Genomic DNA, 18508 nt, shown 5'->3' with positions numbered 1-18508 from the left:
AGAGGAACGCTGGGAGACACCGACGGAGAGAGCGGTGCTCCTCAGTACCTGAGCTGCAGCCAGGTGAGGTGAGGCGCCATCCCCACAACTAATGGGTTGTGGTGGAGTATTTTACCTGGAACACAGGTGATGTAATTCCCTTTTAATATATGTTTTCTTTCACTCATTGAAAAGCAGTAGCAGCAACTAGGTCCTGACGAATGCATTGGTAGTAGCCATCTATGCAGAAACATGTTGACCAATTCTTGCTAAAACAGATATTTTGTTAAATCTGTCGTTTTTCAATTGTTTTTAATCTTGGAGGGCTGAGAGAAATCATTAAACTCACACTTCTACTCAGTCTCATCCAATTTTAGTTCATCACTATTTTTCTTGCACTGCTTTTTTCAGTTGTCTCCTCACACTGACCCTTCAAATTTTGTAGACATCATAGTTTTTTTGTTCTCGCAGTCTCTTTCACATTCTGGCGACTGTGAGTACATCAACTCCTGGGTAAGGAGAAACCCACATGATGATAAAAGGGTGGCACAGATCGACAACTGATGGGAATATTTCCACCTACCCTTGGGTCTGATTCCCCCAGTCGACACGCACCTTTTGACTTCTAAATATACCTCATGGTATGTTTTATCTTTAGAGGTTTGCCATGGGCCTTTTGATGAATTTAGCAGTTGATTAAAGAGCCCTCACTCACACACAATGTGTGTGACATGCTTCATCATCGGGTCTGCTACCACGCCCGGGTGTAGCCACACTCCGGGCGGAGCAGAGGGAGGGGGAACGAAAAGATTTTTTTTATATATACACAAGGACAATGTGTAACAGACAACTGCACGTGACAACAGTGATCACAGACAAAAAAACAACAGATCAAGACTGAGTACAGTGAAAAACAAGAAAATGCAGTAGAGAATGATTAAAACTGGCTCCTGGATACCCGAAATAAATGTTATTGGTAGATTCCAAGGTCAGGGTTAAAAAGGAATGGATGGTGGTACTAGCAAAGGGTATTAGGACCCCCTAGTGCCCCTCCTCTACTGCTGTAGTCAACATGTTTCGACCCTTTATTGCCCTTAATTACTGGGTCACCTGGGTCTTCTTCAGGACATCTTCCTGTCCCAGTCTAATATAGTAATCCCCTTACCTTAGTTAGGTTGTTAACAGGGGTGAAGGTCACTCTTGCCCATCAGTAAGAGGCTATGTGGAGGGAGTTCCGCCAACACGGTGACACAACAAGTTTATTGATACAGATCACTTGACCTGGCGCATGGGGGGTGGAGTCCCAAAGAACACAACTGTTCCGAGGGTGTCCTCCAGCACTACTCGTGCCCCTCCTTGATGCACCGCGCCGGTCGAAACATGTTGACTACAGCAGTAAAGGAGGGGCACTAGGGGGTCCTAATACTCTTTGCTAGTACCACCATCCATTCCTTTTTAACCCTGACCTTGGAACCTACCAATAAAATTTATTTCGGGTATCCAGGAGCCAGTTTTAATCACTCTCTACTGCATTTTCTTGTTTTTCACTGTACTCAGTCTTGATCTATTGGTTTTTGTCTGTGATCACTGTTGTCACTTGCAGTCGTCTGTTACACGTTGTCCTTGTGTATATATAAAATATTTATTTTCGTTCCCCCTCCCTATGCTCCGCCCGGAGTGTGGCTACACCCGGGCGTGGTAGCAGACCCGATGATGAAGCATGTCACACACATTGTGTGTGAGTGAGGGCAGTTTTTCATCACTCATGAATGTGCCAATGTCTGCACACTTGTGATCTTTGTTTGTAATTATCTTTATTGTTCATGCTTTGTTATTCTCCACCCCTCTTTTGTGTGTAGCAGAGTCATTTAGGGGGTTCGGGGTGGTTGAATTAGATATAGACCCTCTCCCCTCTTGTGTGTGAGAGTTGATTAAAGAGGCCTAGATGGATTCAGAACTATGCAATCTTGATATTCAGCATGCTGAAATTTAATTGAGCCGGCTGGGCTTCTGAGCAGCGATTTGGGCACCGACACTCTTTATTTTACAAATTAAACACTGCACCTACCACATATATGGACTTCTTGAATAGGCCACAGTCAAATTGGTGTTATTTGAGTGTAATCTCACATCATAACTATTTTTTGAGTTCACATGTTTCGTCTAATTTTTCATTCTTGGGCAGTTATCTTTTTTTGCCTAATTTTCACCTGCATAAATCTAGCAGAAGCAGAAAATGTCTTTTGGAAATGTAACCTAATGTTTACTGTCGCTGTGAAACCAGAACCGGTCTTCTGCTCTTACTGGGTGTGACTTTATATGTGTGAGAGAGTGTCATGTACAATATTCGTGCAGATGACCAACAAAATGCTTTTTGCATAATTAGTGCAAAAATGACGTGCATTGTACACAGAAAAAAATGGACATTCTGACCACTTTACTTTTGAATGCTTCTCATCTGTCCACTCATCCATCGTATGCAAATGTGAAATTATTATGGGTCGTTGGGGCTGAGGAATATCAGGGATGCTAGATATCAAGGTCACCTACTCTTCATTCCACTTCATGACTCTTCCTCCACCACTGTACCCTTGCTGTCTCTTTATCTCACTCTTGCGGGCTCTTTTTCTACACTTCTTTCTGCCATGGTTGCTGTTTTTCTGTCTTTCTCTTCCAGTAAAGCTTGAGCAAAGGGCTACAGTATTTTCGATAATACAAGTTGTCCCACTCATTGTCTTACAATAAGTTAGATAAACACACACCAGCATAGGCAGATACACTCCAACGAGTTGAAAGACATAAAATTGCAGTTTCTAGCCAGGATGATGGCAGGAAGGACAAGCATTGAAAATGCAATAGGTCTTGCCTTTTATTAAGTTAAAACCATTTGCTTTGCTTATGGTATTGTATAGCAAAGCAAATGGCTTTAACTTAATTAAAGGCAAGACCTATTGCATTTTAATGCTTGTTCTAAGTTGGTGTGGAGTACTTTTGTGGTGTTTTCACTGTGTTATTGTGTGTATGTACAAATACTTTACACATTTCCTCTGGGGATAAGTCTAACTGCTTTTGCCAAGCTACCAAGGGGGTGAGTAAGGACTATTCTGAGGTGTAACTCACCCTGAGTAGAGTGCAAACCACTGCCAACCAGAGACTCAGTTTCTAACAGGGGAGTACACCCCAAACCCTACTTGTAGATGTTGGGCTTGCTTGCTACGCAACGAATGGGGGCTCGTTTGCCAAAATTTGCCATGGCTGCTTTAGGTTCCCAGTCCAGCCCTATTGTAAACCATTCCTATCCCTAAACACTTCCTTCTCTGATCTCAAAAAAATCATTACTACCCAATAACGCTAACTTTCCTTGAGCCCTAAAACAATCTTACATCCCCTTAATTCTACCCTTTCCTTTCCTCTAAAAATCTCTTCCTACCCCTTAATGCTACCCGTCCCTGACTCCTAAAATCTCCTTACTACCCCTCAACAGTACCCATCCCTCAATCTTAAAACCCTTTACTACACCCTTAACGCTACACTTCCCTAAACCCAAAAGCCCCTTGCTACTGCTTAACGCTACCCTTCCTTCAACCTTACAACCCCCTTTACTACTCGTCAGCTCTACAAACCCCTTAACATTCCCTTCCTTGACACCTACACACCCCTTACTGTTCTTAAAGCTACCCATCTGACGAAAGTAACACAATTAGGGCCAACTGGGTCACTCGCGACCACCTCCCAGCCTTCCACACAAATAAAGGATCAGTCAGAAAGTAGAGAATACAAACCAAAGGTATTTATTAAAGGTACACTCAAGTGAAGTCCGGTCTGACCAGCCTCCTTGGATTGCTGCAGAGGGACTGACTTCAGCCCGCGTAAAGATACATTAAGTACATTGCAAACCAACGAAGGCTCCGTCCAGACTGTAACATTCCAGGCTCATACAGCTAAAACAAAGGGGTACAGTAGGATAGGTTTCAACTCTAAGGCTGGGTACACGCTATCTGTAATTAAAGGTCGTCCTGTCCGATCTCGCAGCTGGGCTGGTGGGAGAAGGCCTATATCTAATGGGAAAGGTATGTGCTATTGAGGACAATGTACTCGGTGAAAGACAGTGTTAAACCTTGAGAAAAGGAAAAGACGAATGGAGACATTTCTCAGCAAGCTAGGGTTAGTTTCACTCACAGTTCAAAATGGCGCCGTGAATGCTAACTTTACATAGAATAATTTGCAAGCAAAACAAATGCGTAACGTTTACATTTCAATGCATCCCAGATCCTAAAAACCCTATTTACCCCTTAATGCTACTCTTCCTTGAACCCTAAAACCACTTATTATCCTTTAAAGCTACACTAACCCTGTACCCTAAAAACTCCTAACCATCTCATAGTACTCACTCAGGGACCCTCACTATAGAAAGCAGGCGGAGCAAAAAGGTGAAATACTCAGAAGAATTGAGAATCAAATTACTCATTCCCCCAGTGTAAGAAATCGGGTCTCTAGTTGGCAGAGATATGCACCCTGCCCAAGTAGGGACCACAATCTTAGTCCAGGTAAGTCACAACACATTCCCAAATTATCCTACAGTCACCCCCTGGTAGTTTGGCACAGAGCAGGCAGCTTTAACTTGGAAGGCAATGTGTAAAATATTTGTGCAATAACTCATACAACAACACAGTAAATACACCACAAAAGACTGCCCTAGGATCAGGAATTACCACTTAGAAGCACGTAAGGGAATTCCCAATGCTAGTCTATGGGGGAAGTAGGCCTCACAGTCGTATAAAACTAAATAGGCTTTTTTTCACTACCAGGGCTGGTAAAGCATACAAGCACATGTCCTTCCCTTTGCTTACATGGCACCCTGTCCTCTGAGTTGCCAAGGGCAGTCCTTAAGGGTGACATATGTAATAAGAGGGGAGTTTAAGGCTTGGCAAATAGATTTAAATGCCAAGTTGAAGTGGCAGTAAACTGAACACACAGGCCCTGCAATGGCGACCTGAGACATGGTTAGAGGGCTAGTTATGTGGGTGGCACAAGCAGTGCTGCCAGCCCACTAGTAGCATTTAATTTACAGGCCTGGCACATGTTGTGCACTTTACTAGGAACGTATAAGTAGATTAAATATGCCAAGTTAAGGAGTGAGCATATGTACTTTATCAGTGGTTAGCAGTGGTAAAGTGTGCAAAGTCCTAAAGCCACCAAAAACGAGGTCAAAAAGAGAGGAGGAGGAAGACAAAAGGTTTGGGGTGGCCCTGGAGAGAGGGACATTTTTCAACAGCTGGTAATTCTTCATTTCTGAGGCAACACCTGGGTCCCACTTGTAATCACTGTGTTTTTTCTATTGCTACCTCCCTCCCCACAGTTATTAATGCTTCTGGTATTGGGCTTGCCTGGGCGGAGTAACCAGATGTTACTGCACATTTAAAGATAAAGCAGCTCCTTTATATGGACTACTCTACAACGCCACCAACACTGTAAACCTGCTCACCTCAAATGTCTATTTTGCTAGGTCTCACCTAAAACTACTTCCTTTTTTGCATACTTTATGCAGCACTCTAAGCCTGAGGTATTGCTTTGACTCATACTGGATGCTCCCTTACGTCTAGACAAAGCTATGCCTCACTGATGGACTTTAAAAAGAGCAAAACAAATGTAGGGGACTGCTTTTTTTCAAGCCAGGTTAGCTTGGGTAGTATTTTACCAATTCAGAGATGTAATACTGCGTCTGGAGTGGTAAAAGTATTTTGTCATTTTAAGCTAGGTGTGGAGAGCACTACCTACTCCCTTCTTTAAAAAAAACTGCTGCAAAAAGGAGCACTTCTGTAACTAAAACTTGAGAACTACTCATAATTCCTGACTTCCTTTTAGACAGACAGACAGACAGACAGACAGACAGACAGATAGATAGATAGATAGATAGATAGATAGATAGATAGACAGACAGACAGACAGACAGACAGACAGACAGACAGACAGACAGACAGACAGACAGACAGATAGATAGATAGATAGATAGATAGATAGATAGATAGATAGATAGATAGATTATTCTCTCTGTTATGCAGCATAATCTAAGCTCTGGTGTTACCTACATGAGAGGATATGGATGATCCATGCTATTTTTGATCAAATTCACCAGGACAAGAAGACAAAACTAGTGACTGAAGGCTGCAGTTTCTCCATCATCACCACAATCGTTGGGCACCACATGCGGCTTATTGAGTACGGGATATCCTTCAAGCTTCTATGTATTTAACACAAAGCCCTCTACTAAAGCCATCCACTCCATCTTGAGATCACGTTGATGAGAAGTGGCCTAGTGTACAATTTGCACAGGCATAACACACTGATCCTCGGGTGCCTCGTTACCACAAGGATTCACCAAGTAGCAAGCTTGTCTCACCAAGACTCTAAGAGACTAGAAGAAGCTCACAAAAGTCCACGAAGGAGAGACAGATATGTTAACCTTCTTAGGAAAACCTGAAAACATTACTGGGTGACTGGGTCCATGCCTTCAGTGAAGACATACCCCAGGATCACCAATTGCTCACCACTGATAATAATGGACACTGCATCCCTTTATGGAAAGGCAAGTGATTCCACTGAACATACAGCTGTGAAGGAGCTAAAACCAATAACCGCATTCCTTTAAAGGCAAAGCACTGACGGTGTGGGTCAAAATACTGAGAAGGCAACATCAAAGCTGGAGCCAGCTTATGCAAATAGTAAGCAACAAAGAGAGGGGTTGGGCAAGTCTTGGAGGCCGGGTTTCTCTCTGAACTCTACAGTACAGGTTTATTGGTCCACAATCTCTATGTGCAAACTTTGCTCCATAGAGGTGTTGAAAACATCAGTGTATTCAGGGCCCAATATAAGAATCATAACTTACGGTTCAATTTATTTTTATTAGAAAAAACGAGTCTGATATGTAATCCCATCTTAATACTTCTCAGTTGGCAGCACATTTCCAACTCTTATTTGATTTACAAAGAAATCCAGCAGTACTCTTGGAAAGTAATGAAAGACAGTTTCCCAGGATTATTTACAACTAAAATGTAAACATGTAGAATTTATACCAGGTGGAAAATATTTGCATCTGGATTCAATGCTAACTTTGGCTTTATTTGATGAAAAAACACCTTTTGCCCTACATCCACATTGAAGCTGTTGGCCTCTCTTCATCTCCATCCTAGAGCTACATTTACTTCTCCCATTCACAGCTGCAAGTTTGCAACTGTTTCCACTGTAGGAAACTACCTGCTTTTGCAGACAGGACCTTCCAGTAATACCTGTATTCTCCAACCCAGCCCTAAATTTGTAGTTGTGGAACTTCAGCTGCGCTTGCAAAATGTGGTCATTCGCAAATCCCTTATTTGAGGCATACAATGTTCACACCATGACTCGGTGACCCAGGCCTGAGATTTTGGCCTTTCAAATGTATGTTTTAACCATACATTGCATTTCGGTGTGCCCACATCCCTGAGCACAAAGTGTTTAAACCCTACTGGGATACCTAGTTACTGTAATAGCAGACGCCGAGGTTAAGCATTTTAAGAGTATTCTTGTTTAATTAACCTTGAAAGGTGGCAGGTTAACAGATCGGGATTGCAATCAGTTGCATGCAGGGTAACCAGACTAAACTATCTTGACACCTCTTGTCATAACTCAACCCATTATTATCAGTTTATGTACTTTTAACCTGTAAGATAGCTGAGTGTGTTGAATGCATGTCACACCGCTGTGTGTCAGGCATGTAATTATAAATTGCCAGATGCATGGCACCTGCTCCACCCTGACCATGCGAAGGCAATTAGAATACTTATTTTACCTTTCTGGGATCGATGTTGTGAGTGACAGAGATTGCGATAATGACATGTTATATACATCACCAAACAAAAAAACTCACGTTCCTTGTGTGCACTGCATAAAGAAAAGCCATAACATGCAAGATTTGGAGGGTGGTTCTTACAATATGCCAATCCCCCCCCAAAAAAAAAACCATAAAAACGAAAATACGGTGGTGTCGCCTTATTCGCAGAGGGCTTCCTGTCCGGACATTCCATGAAGTGTGGAGCATTACTGGTGGCCCCAAAGACCACCCCTCCGCCTGCGTCACTCACCGTCCCCTCCCAAACACCTGTTCCCTCAGCTCCAGCAACTGTTGAGAGGAAAAGCCGGGCCTGCTCGCCTCCAAATCCCGCACTAATTATCTGCGGCCTTTCAAGTTTTGGGGCTGCAGGTGGCAGGCAGGCTTCTTCCCCAGCATAGCAGATGTGTATGAGGTGGGAGGTAAGGGGTGGGGGTGTTCAAGGGAGTTTGCAAATGTGGGGTGTTGTAATTGAGTTCTTAGCCTCATGCCCTCGCAGGGCCTCGACTCACTCAGGCCTGCAGGCTGATGCCAGGGAGCCTGATGAGAGAAGGATGAGCATTTCAAGCCTTGCTACAGATACGGATACCCCCCACACTCCGTGTACTTTTTATTTTTTTTAATGTGTTTTCTTGATATTTCTGGAGGGTGCCGGGCTTCCTTGTCAGCTGGCTCGGACTCGCCTCAGAGGATGCCTCGGGTTACTTCGCAGAGGGATGCTGAGGGTTGCCAAGGTACTAAGGGGCCGATTAGGATGGCGGACGGATTGCCTCCGCCGGGCTGGCGGAAGCCACTGCCGGCCCGGCAGGGGCAATCCACCCGCCATCCTCACTGAAATGACCCCCCCGCCACATTAGGATGGCTGGGGGGTCCGCGGCGGACGGGAAGACCGTCCGCTGCTTTTCCGCCGGTCGCCTTTGCGACCCGCAGAAAAAGTGCGTACATATGGTGGCAGTGTCTGCGAGACACCGCCAACCATATTATGATGCCTGCGGTCCTATGCCTTTCCACGGTGGTATAGCCGCCGTGGTAAGGCATACGGTCTTTGCTTTGGGGGCCCGTTGCTGGCCCCCCGGGTGAAGGGGGGGTGGGGGTTGCACATGGGGGTACCTGCGTCTCAAAGTACAACATGGCAGGCACCGCGCGGTGCCTGTCATGTTGTGCTTTGAAACGCAAACATGCATTTTTAGCATTGAGGCGGGCGGTGCTTTCAGCACGCCCGCCGCAATGTTAAAAATGCGGGATGCACCCGCCACTGTGGCGGGTGCATCCTTATTCGACGCACGGGACCCCCGCCCTTATGGCGGACAGTCCCTTCCCACGACAGGATGGCAGACGGACAAAGTCCGTCTGCCATCCTAATCGGCCCCTAATAATGTCAGACTCCTCGCTCCACCTAACGCGGCACGGGACGAGGTGTCAAGGGTGGCATCCTGTACTTAAAGGCGAACACCTGCCCATCTTTCCCAGGACTCCTACTTTAAAGCTGAATAACACACACCCTACTTTAGGCTGCGAAATCAAACCACCCAAGAAATGCACTTTTAAAATGCTTACCTCTGGAGCTAACTGCGGAGCCTGTTGACCCGGGCGCCTTTTGGGTGCGAGATGCTCCATTGTGCAGCTCCTAAAGGGAGAAGGGAGACAGCTGAAAGTGGTAGCTCACATTATGTAGTTGTGTCATTATACAGCGCTGCATGCTATGTTCTGTGCTTGAGGTTGAAATGTTCCCTAGGTTTGTCCATTAAACCTGGTATTCTATCTGGAGAAGTCTGGGCCAGTTATTACAGTTCCTCTGGAATAGGAACACAACACCGTACTTCGGATCAAGAGCCAGATGTATGAAGCGTTTTTAGCCGCAAATGGCCCAATTCCCAGAATACGGCCGTTTGTGACCGGAAAAATGCTTTTTCTGATGTGCAAAATGCGATTCGGTAACTTGATTCCGAATTGCAATTTGCACTTGGATGTGTTTTGGCCGTCCCTTTCAAATACCAATTTGGTATGGTATGCATTACTCTTTTGTGACCAAACGCAGGCCACAAAACAGTAATTACTTTACCACCATTTAAAAAGTGGCGGTAACCCATTCGCAAATGGGAAGGGGTCCCTTTGGGATCCCGTGGCCAGTGAGAATGTTAAAAAATATGTTTTAAGAGCAGGCATTGGTCCCTTAAAGGAAAGCGAGCTGCATTAAAAAAAAATTGCTTTACTAAAATGCGACCACAGACATGGTGGTCTGCTGACACCAACACGGTGAAGGATGCTATTCCTAAAGAGTTGCAATTTGTGACCTAGCTCATTAATATTCATGAGGTAGGTTGATTTGCGACCCACTTGCAATCACTAATGAAACTCTAAAGAGTTTCATACATTAGTAATACCTGTTTCCTAATTGCTATTCAAAGATAATCTCAATTAGGAAATCAGTATTCGTATGGTTAGTACATCTGGCCCCAGATCTCTTACTTACATTTTTAAGCATGTCATAATAGTGCAGGTGACCTGGACCTTGCGTGAATAACAGAAACAGAACTTGAGAAGAGAGGGCCTTTGACTTCGACCACATGCTGATCTTACTCACTACTGGATTTGATTGGGCAGACGTTGAGGACTGAAAAAGAGTGCTTGAATTACACAGTTTACACTCAATATGGTATGTCCGGCATTGTAATGGCGAAAGCTTGTGATCAAGGCTGCAGGCCTTATTGGTCATTTGGGAAAAGGTATGCCAGGTGCCATTGGTCTGATTTGTTTATTATGAAAAGTTATGACAAAGACAGAAGGCCTAATATATTTATTGTGAAAAGCATATGTTAAATCGAAATGGCCAATATGGGTGGATGCTAGTACACTATGTTAAAGCCTGTGAATGGGCATTTTATAACATGGATTCCTACAGCTTACCATAGCAGATGTGAGTTTTGGTTACAAACCCTGTATTTTTCTTAATTTCATTGTTTTTTTGTTCAGACTTGACAATTCCTCTTTCTGTAAGGGCTTAAGTGATCAACAGAAAAAAAGAGCTGTAAGAAGTAGCACTAAGTGATGGACTCAGGATCCACCCACATATTGATCTTCTCTCCAAACATCTGATTCAAAATTAGTTGTGTTAGACTGCCTAATAAGTAGTACAATGCTCATTACTGAAAGTGACACAGACCCCACCCATCAAATACACTAGGACTGGTGGGTTGTGAGCTGATTTTTGGTGGTTCTCGAAAGTCCAAACAAATAAAGATGCCTGCAAATTCTGTATTTAACTTGGCATATTTGGCGCACTTCAAAGACATAAGTCAAAAGTAAAGCTATGTATTCTGACAAAACGCTGCTTATTTTTTTTTTAACTTGGGGATTGGTGGTTACAAACAGCTCTCACTTCACAGTCAGAGAAAGAAAAGTAAAAGAATTGCATGAAACTCTTGCTGGGGCTCAGGCAGTATGAATCAAAGGATGTATTTATTTTTCGTAACACACAACAGAATGTAAATACCTGTAAATGAACTGTGCACTGTCAATAGTTAGGAAAGCAAAAATTAAGCACAATTTGTTTTGTAATTCTGAAGTGTGATGGAAACAAGGATTTTTATATGATTAAAACTAATCAAGACACTTTACTTGGTGATGCACAGATGAAAAATATTCACTGAAACCCGATTTCCAGACATAATCATTTGAATGCGATATAGTTTTATGAGAAAAACTGTATGCCTGTTTCAATGGAAATGTGCTGTTTATTTACATTGAAAAATCGCCTGCCTCATGTCCATGAAAACTAGTTTGCTCTTGAAAGTTTGTTGTTATAAAAAATTAGGCCGTGGTTCTAAAACGTTTGTGAAGCACTGAGTAAACACCATGACCAATACAGTACAAAGGTGTTTCACATCCTGAATTCTTTCAATTGCTATCGGAAGAGGTTTTATATTGAACTGCTTGTTAAAAAACATATAAACTGGCTTTACATTGTGAACTTGCTAACAAATACAACATGGAGGGGTTTTACATTGTCATTTAATTGGTAATCACCAAAGGCCGTGGTTTTACATTGTGAACTATTTGACAACACAACATGAGTGGATTTAACATTGTCAACTCTCTGACAAATGCAATAGAAAAGTTTAGTGCATATATCCTTTTAAAGTTCAGCCAAAGGAAATGCAATAGGAAGGGTTTTACATTGTGAATGAACACTGTCAAATGCAAAAGGAAACAGATTTACATTGTCAACTCTATGATACATGCAATTGAAGGGTGTAACCTCCATAACATATACTTATAACATATACTCCAGAATTTATACCATAGAAAGATGCTTGACATATTGAACAGTTTGACAAGCACAACAGGAGTGGGGTTTACATAGTCAACTCAGGGTTTAGGACATATATCCCTTTTCAGATCCAGCCATAGTAAGTGTTTTGTGTCTCAAGAAGGCAAGTTAATGTTCATGTCAATGTATACTTAGAGTCTGCCAAAATTGTTTATTGGGTCTCTCTAGGAGGGGACAACATGCTCATGTTTATGTCATGTTAAATCAAAACGGCTTACTTTATTGATTTTGAAATATGGTAACAAAGGCAGAAGCATCTCATTTTACACTGTGAATTACTTGACAAAGCCTGAAGACCTAACAATGTTGATCATAAAAAGCTTCACATGTTTCATTAGGGCCATTTATAGGGTCTGTGCTGGGTTTTAGGGTTGGATAATGTTGGTGTGTAAATTGCCACCTGGTATCAAATAGATAACCGGAACAGACAAGATCTACCATGAAGGGTTCCCCTGTGATTAGTGTTTGGGGTAAATGATTTGCACCCTGTAATTTTAAAAGCCTCTCTTAAGAGGGGTTTAACAGTGCAAGTCCACTTGAAATACTGTAAATATTTGTATGTTTGTGCATAGTCTGTAGCTGTGGGTTCAATTAAAGAAGCATTGACTGGACACTGATTTATTATTTTTGTGCGTTGATGTGTTTTGAAAAAACAAAGGTGGTGATGGACGGAGCGTTGACAATACAAACACTCACCCCCAGTCAACTGATCTGGGTTTAATTCATCACCGTTCTTTAGCTCACTCCGCCACCCCAGTTCAGACATGGCCATATGCAAATCAGTCTGACCCTATGCCTCATGGGAACAGTCCAGGCCGAACTGCCAAGCCATGTCTTCCCTGGACCGGAATCAAGCTTCCCAGGACCGGTTTCTGGCATTACAGCCGTCTTCAGCCGGGCTTGCTTGACTCCAGTGGCAAAGTGAGCAAGGGACTCACGTCTGAGCATACCCTGCCAACTTAGGGCGAACAAAGAAAAACCAAAGGTGGTGATGGACGAAACGTTGACAATACAAACACTCACCCCCAGTCAACTGATTTGGGTTTAATCCATCACCGTTCTTTAGCTCACTCCGCCACCCCAGTTCAGACATGGCCATATGCAAATCAGTCTGACCCTGTGCCTCATGGGAACAGTCCAGCCCGAACTGCCAAGCCATGTCTTCCCTGGACCGGAATCAAGCTTCCCAGGACCGGTTTCTGTTATTACAGCCGTCTTCAGCCGGGCTTGCTTGACTCCAGTGGCAAAGTGAGCAAGGGACTCACGTCTAAGCATACCCTGCCAACTTAGGGCGAACAAAGAAAAACCAAAGGTGGTGTTGGACGGAGTGTTGACAATACAAACACTCACCCCCAGTCAACTGATCTGGGTTTAATCCATCACCGTTCTTTAGCTCACTCCGCCACCCCAGTTCAGACATGGCCATATGCAAATCAGTCTGGCCCTGTGCCTCATGGGAACAGTCCAGCCCTAACTGCCAAGCCATGTCTTCCCTGGACCGGAATCAAGCTTCCCAGGACCGGTTTCGGCCATTACAGCCGTCTTCAGCCGGGCTTGCTTGACTCCAGTGGCAAAGTGAGCAAGGGACTCACGTCTGAGCATATCCTGCCAACTTAGGGTGAACAAAGAAAAACCAAATGATGTGTTTTGAATCATGTCTTAGAGTCGATCTTGGACTGCTTTACTGCACTACCCTGAAATTCAAGTGCTAAAAGGGATGTTTGATTCCCAGTTTGAGGGATCGTGGTACTGAGCGTCCAGGACAGCAAAGGAGAAATACCTCCATTTACAGAATAGAGGCCATAGGGCCCCAAACATATTTGCCATGGCATCCTAATTACAACAGGAAGGGGTTTGCATTGCAGCTATTTTGACAAATGCAATAAGATGTGGTTGTAAACGTTGACAAGTGCAGTAGGAATGGGTTCTACATTGTGAAATGTCAGACAACCTCAGTAGGAAGGGATTTCCCATTGTAAACTCTCTGCCAAATTCAACAGGAAGGGGTTTTACATTATTTACTCTATGACAAACATAGTAGGAAATGGAATTACATTGTAAACTCTCTACCAAATACAATAGAAACAGGTATTAAATTGTGAACTTTATGATAAAGACCATAAGAAGATGCTGTACATTGTGAACTTTCTGACAAAATAATAGAAATGGATATTACATTGTGAACTCTAACAAATACAACAGAAAGTAGCTTTACATGGTGAACTCTGGAAAATACAAAACATTATCAACTCCATGGTAAACACCAATTGGCGTATTATATTTTTTAACCATCTGGCAAATACAATAGGAAGTAGATTTACATTGTGAACTCTAAGAAATGCAAGTGGATGTGATTTTTCGTTGAGAACTTTGTAATCCCATTGTGATCTATTTACAAAACACCACTTAGAGGGGTTTAAACACCAAGAAACATACTGACACAGATCTCTAATTCAGATGATGCTAGAGAGGTATCAATTTAATTGGGTACCATTGAAATTTTATGTTTAACTTTTTATGTTTACCAGTTTGAGCAATATATTAGTTAAGATTTTGCAAACTAAGTTGGAGAAGGCATACTTCATGAACACTTCCCCTGATATGATTTTACCTTGATCACTTAGTTGTATTTTTTTTAAATCTAGGAAAGACTGTAATAAAACTCAATTAGACATTAAAATCCCACTGCACATGAACATTGATGGTATGTATTAGTTAATGGTTTGAATGTTGTGAATCGAAAAAAAATAGGATTGTGTACTGAATTGTGTACTTTAGAAGCGAGAGCAACAGCACTACCAGACAAATTCAAAGGTATTATAACACATTTCACAAAACAATGTAGTCATCCTAAGTGCAAATAAGAAAGGGATTAGTAAGCGATGTGTCTTTTTAAGCAAACTTTATTGGCATTTTTGGTTTTCAACAGTGTTAATAGGATCTGTCACATATTTAGTTTCCATATCACATGGGAAATATAATAGCAAGGTAATTACTAACACTTGTGTTTACATGACACTTGCCTAAGTACAGGTTTGGAAGTGCAGTTTCATAGAGAGCGCCAATGTAGACAGCCCTAGTTGAGCTACAATTAATAGCACTTAAAGGGCTTCTGGTCTCAGTATTCAACCTAAAACTAGAGAACAGGAGGGAGGAGACAGGGAAGGGGTTGAGGATCATTGTCTGGATAGGGCCTTGGAGGATGTTAAATAGTCTGACAGTGTGGGCCTATCGATGCGAAATGAGAGATAAGAGATGAGAAGGATTGCCATTAAGGCTCATCCTGCGGGAGGCACCAGATGGGGGGCCTCAAATAGCACAATCACAGGGGATTTGGCAGGCTTGGACTATTGGAATGAGTCAGTTCCAGTAAACTGGGTCTTCAGGGTCTAGTGGCGGCCAGCATGACTTGTGGGTGGGAGCGGGCACGGGGTGATTGAGGGGGGCACAGGGGCATGGGGATGCACAATGGAAAAAAAAGAATTATGCACTTACCTTGCCACCGGGTTCAGCGTCTCTGATCCTTGCTCCTGCTCTCATCATGGGACGGGAAGGTAGGAAGAACAGTCAGGCTCCTCTGACCAATCACAATGCTGCAAGCAGCGCTGTGATTGGTAAACACCCGGGCTCCCCTGACCAATCACAATGCTGTAATGCAGTGTTGTGATTGGTTTTGTGCGTCCTGGTTCAACTCTCAACCAAGGAATGGGGGCCTAGGCTTGTTCTCCATGCAGGCTGTAATGCAGCCTGCAAAGAGAGTTGGGAAAGTCCTCATGAATATTTTGGGTGGCCCGAGAGGGCCCGCCAAACAGTCATTACGCACTTAGTAGTGGGAAAACCACTCCTCCTCTGCCCTGCTCCGTGTGCAGAGCAGCCCCACCCACCCGCTCATCCACAAAGGAAACATAAAATAATAATAACTCAAATTTATTATCATTTTATGCTTCGTTTCCTTTACACTGCTCAAAGGCAGTGGGGGTGACGCTCCTCTGCCATTGCGGAGGAGCCGCCACTGTCAGGGTCTGCAGGAGTGTATCCCAGGTACCAGCTATGGTGTGTCTCTAGAGACCTCTGGCCTCTTTCTTGTAGAGTGCTTGACTCTCAGCCTCGGCCCACATTCATAAATTTACAGAACCATGCCACAAAAGAGGGTGGGAGATTTAGCCCTCCAATGGGAAGTGATAGATCGCTTTGGGACAATGAGGGCGAGCTTGGTCAAGAGAGAGGCCTGCCTTGTCTTTCCCGGTTCTTTTATATCTGCCTTGTGACACTGAGGTCCATTAGTGAGGGATGGGTTTAATTGTGAAAGAGGATAGTAGATCTAAGATCAGGGTCCTGCAGTGCCCTAATGAAGGGCAAGACCACAGCATGAGTGGAGATCGGCCGAGGACCCCGAGTAGCCTGGGAAGCTGACATTTGCTTGTTGGAATTATTTAGTAATAGCTGTAGGAGAAAAGTAAATAGAAAATGTATTTCTATAGCGCTTATGGCCCCCGATGAGGCATTGCGACTCTGTGGAGTGTAAAAATTGTATGAACTTGAACTTGGCATGGCAGGAAACCAAGTGTGGCTAGGCCAAGGAATGTTACCACTCTTTCTCATAAAAGGCCCTGCCAGTCTCTGCTTCTTTCTCTCAGAGGGCCAATACTGAAGTTGAGGAGTGGGAAAGTAAGGCCTTATTAAACCAAGTGATGATCCTACAATCACGTCCCATTGGGTATATGGCTTGAGCAAGTGGGTGCCGTTCAGACTCTGCTTCCGTTATGGCACTGCGTTGGCGAAGAGTGTATTATATAGTGTCATGCATTAGGAATTGGCCCCAGGGGCGATCTAACTGTTCTGTCAGCTTTTCAAATGTGAGACGACGGTTGTCTTGAATTAGATTGCCTAACTTTGTTAAGTTTATCAAATGCCAATGAGTTGAATGTCTCTGCCGAAATGGGCCCCCAGGTACACTAAAAAGAGGGATGGCTGGTGCATAAAAGGCTGTCTGACTAGTGAGCTGTAATGCATGAGAATAGCACCAAAATGAGACATGGAGAAGGAGAGAATGCGATTGGAACCGAGGAGCACGCATAATCAGCAGCTTGTTTATTCCCTCCAGTCAGAGTGGGTGTGTATGTTTGAGCAAGTCTCATTCAGGGAAAGGCTTGAGAGCAATCTATTCAGCCATAGAGATTGGGGCATAAAATAATTGAGTGTGAGGCGCTCCTTTTCCTCCATGATCAGCAGGAAGTCGGAGCTTAGCAAGGGTGACTCCCGATATGCCAGATGAGATCCCGGAAAAGTTTCTCTAGGTTTTGAAAAAATCCCAAAGGGTTACTATGTGATAAATTAGCAAAGAAATATAACAGGTGAGAGAGGATTACCATTTCTGCAAGGGAGATACGTTCTATAGGGTCGAGCGGAATAGTCTTCCAAAACACGACCTGGGAAGTAAGAGTCACCACCACATGGGTCAAATTACCATCTAGTAAATCTCTGTCCGTATGACACATTCTGATCCCTAAATATTGGATGGCTGATCCTTCCCTGGTCAAAGCGATCCTCTGGGGTGCTCGGCGTAAGAGGGTAGATGCAGGACTTCAGCCTGTTGACATCAAGACCAAAATCACTAAAACTCTGGGCTGACTCGGGGAGATGCTTGCTTTGTCGTTTCTTATATATGTGAGGATATCATCAGTATACAGCAAGTGTCTCCAACCAGTTGATTGTGAGCTACCAGTAGCTCATTGACACCTTCAGAGCAGCTCACAGTCTAAGTTCGTTTTAAAAAAGCACAGGGTCACATTTTTCTTTTAAAGTTAAAGGAAGGCTGTGTTAATTTGACATTATTATCCTCAGGCTGATAAAAAAGGCCTGATAATGAGCAGTGCTGGAGTAAGATTTATGACCCAGGGCACCAAGGTGAAGAACTGAAGCACTGAGGTTTTTAAATAAGTACTTGTCAACTCAATATTGGAGTGTGAGAACAACAATTAAGTTTCTGAATGTTTTTAAATGGTAGAAAATGAAAATGAAAACCTACCTTAATGATCAAGTTATTTCTTCATTTTAACTTTCTCCCATTTCAAAGTGTTGCATTTATAAACAGCAGGCCTCTTGCTCCTGGTAGTAATTTGACACTGTGCCATATTTAATAACTGAAAAATACAGTCCCATTTTTCAAATGGGAGAAATTTAAAGTACAGAAAACTATTTCTATGAAACATTAAGTCATAATGTTTTTCTGCAATTTCAATTAAGCCAATTACGTCATAATGTTTTATGAAGCATGTTTCTTCAGTTTAAATTCCTCCCATTTAAACAAATGACTGTATTTTTCTATAAAAAAT

At 43.2% G+C, this 18508-nt stretch overlaps 1 protein-coding gene across 2 annotated transcripts in view; it reads right to left on the bottom strand.

Annotated features, from left to right (window-relative positions):
• LOC144753541 (uncharacterized) overlaps window positions 1-18508 on the bottom strand; it is an 869206-nt gene that overhangs the window by 485726 nt on the left and 364972 nt on the right. For both annotated transcript variants that reach the window (XM_078641195.1, XM_078641196.1), the window contains exon 11: window positions 9401-9470. In XM_078641195.1, coding sequence (XP_078497321.1) covers window positions 9401-9470 — 70 coding nt within the window. The remainder of the gene's footprint in view (window positions 1-9400; window positions 9471-18508) is intronic.

The sequence above is a fragment of the Lissotriton helveticus genome, chromosome 5_1 (assembly GCF_964261635.1).
Source record: "Lissotriton helveticus chromosome 5_1, aLisHel1.1, whole genome shotgun sequence".
NCBI lineage: Eukaryota > Metazoa > Chordata > Amphibia > Caudata > Salamandridae > Lissotriton > Lissotriton helveticus.
Note: the sequence above shows the minus strand (reverse complement) of the source record. Positions and strands in the feature narration are given on the sequence as shown.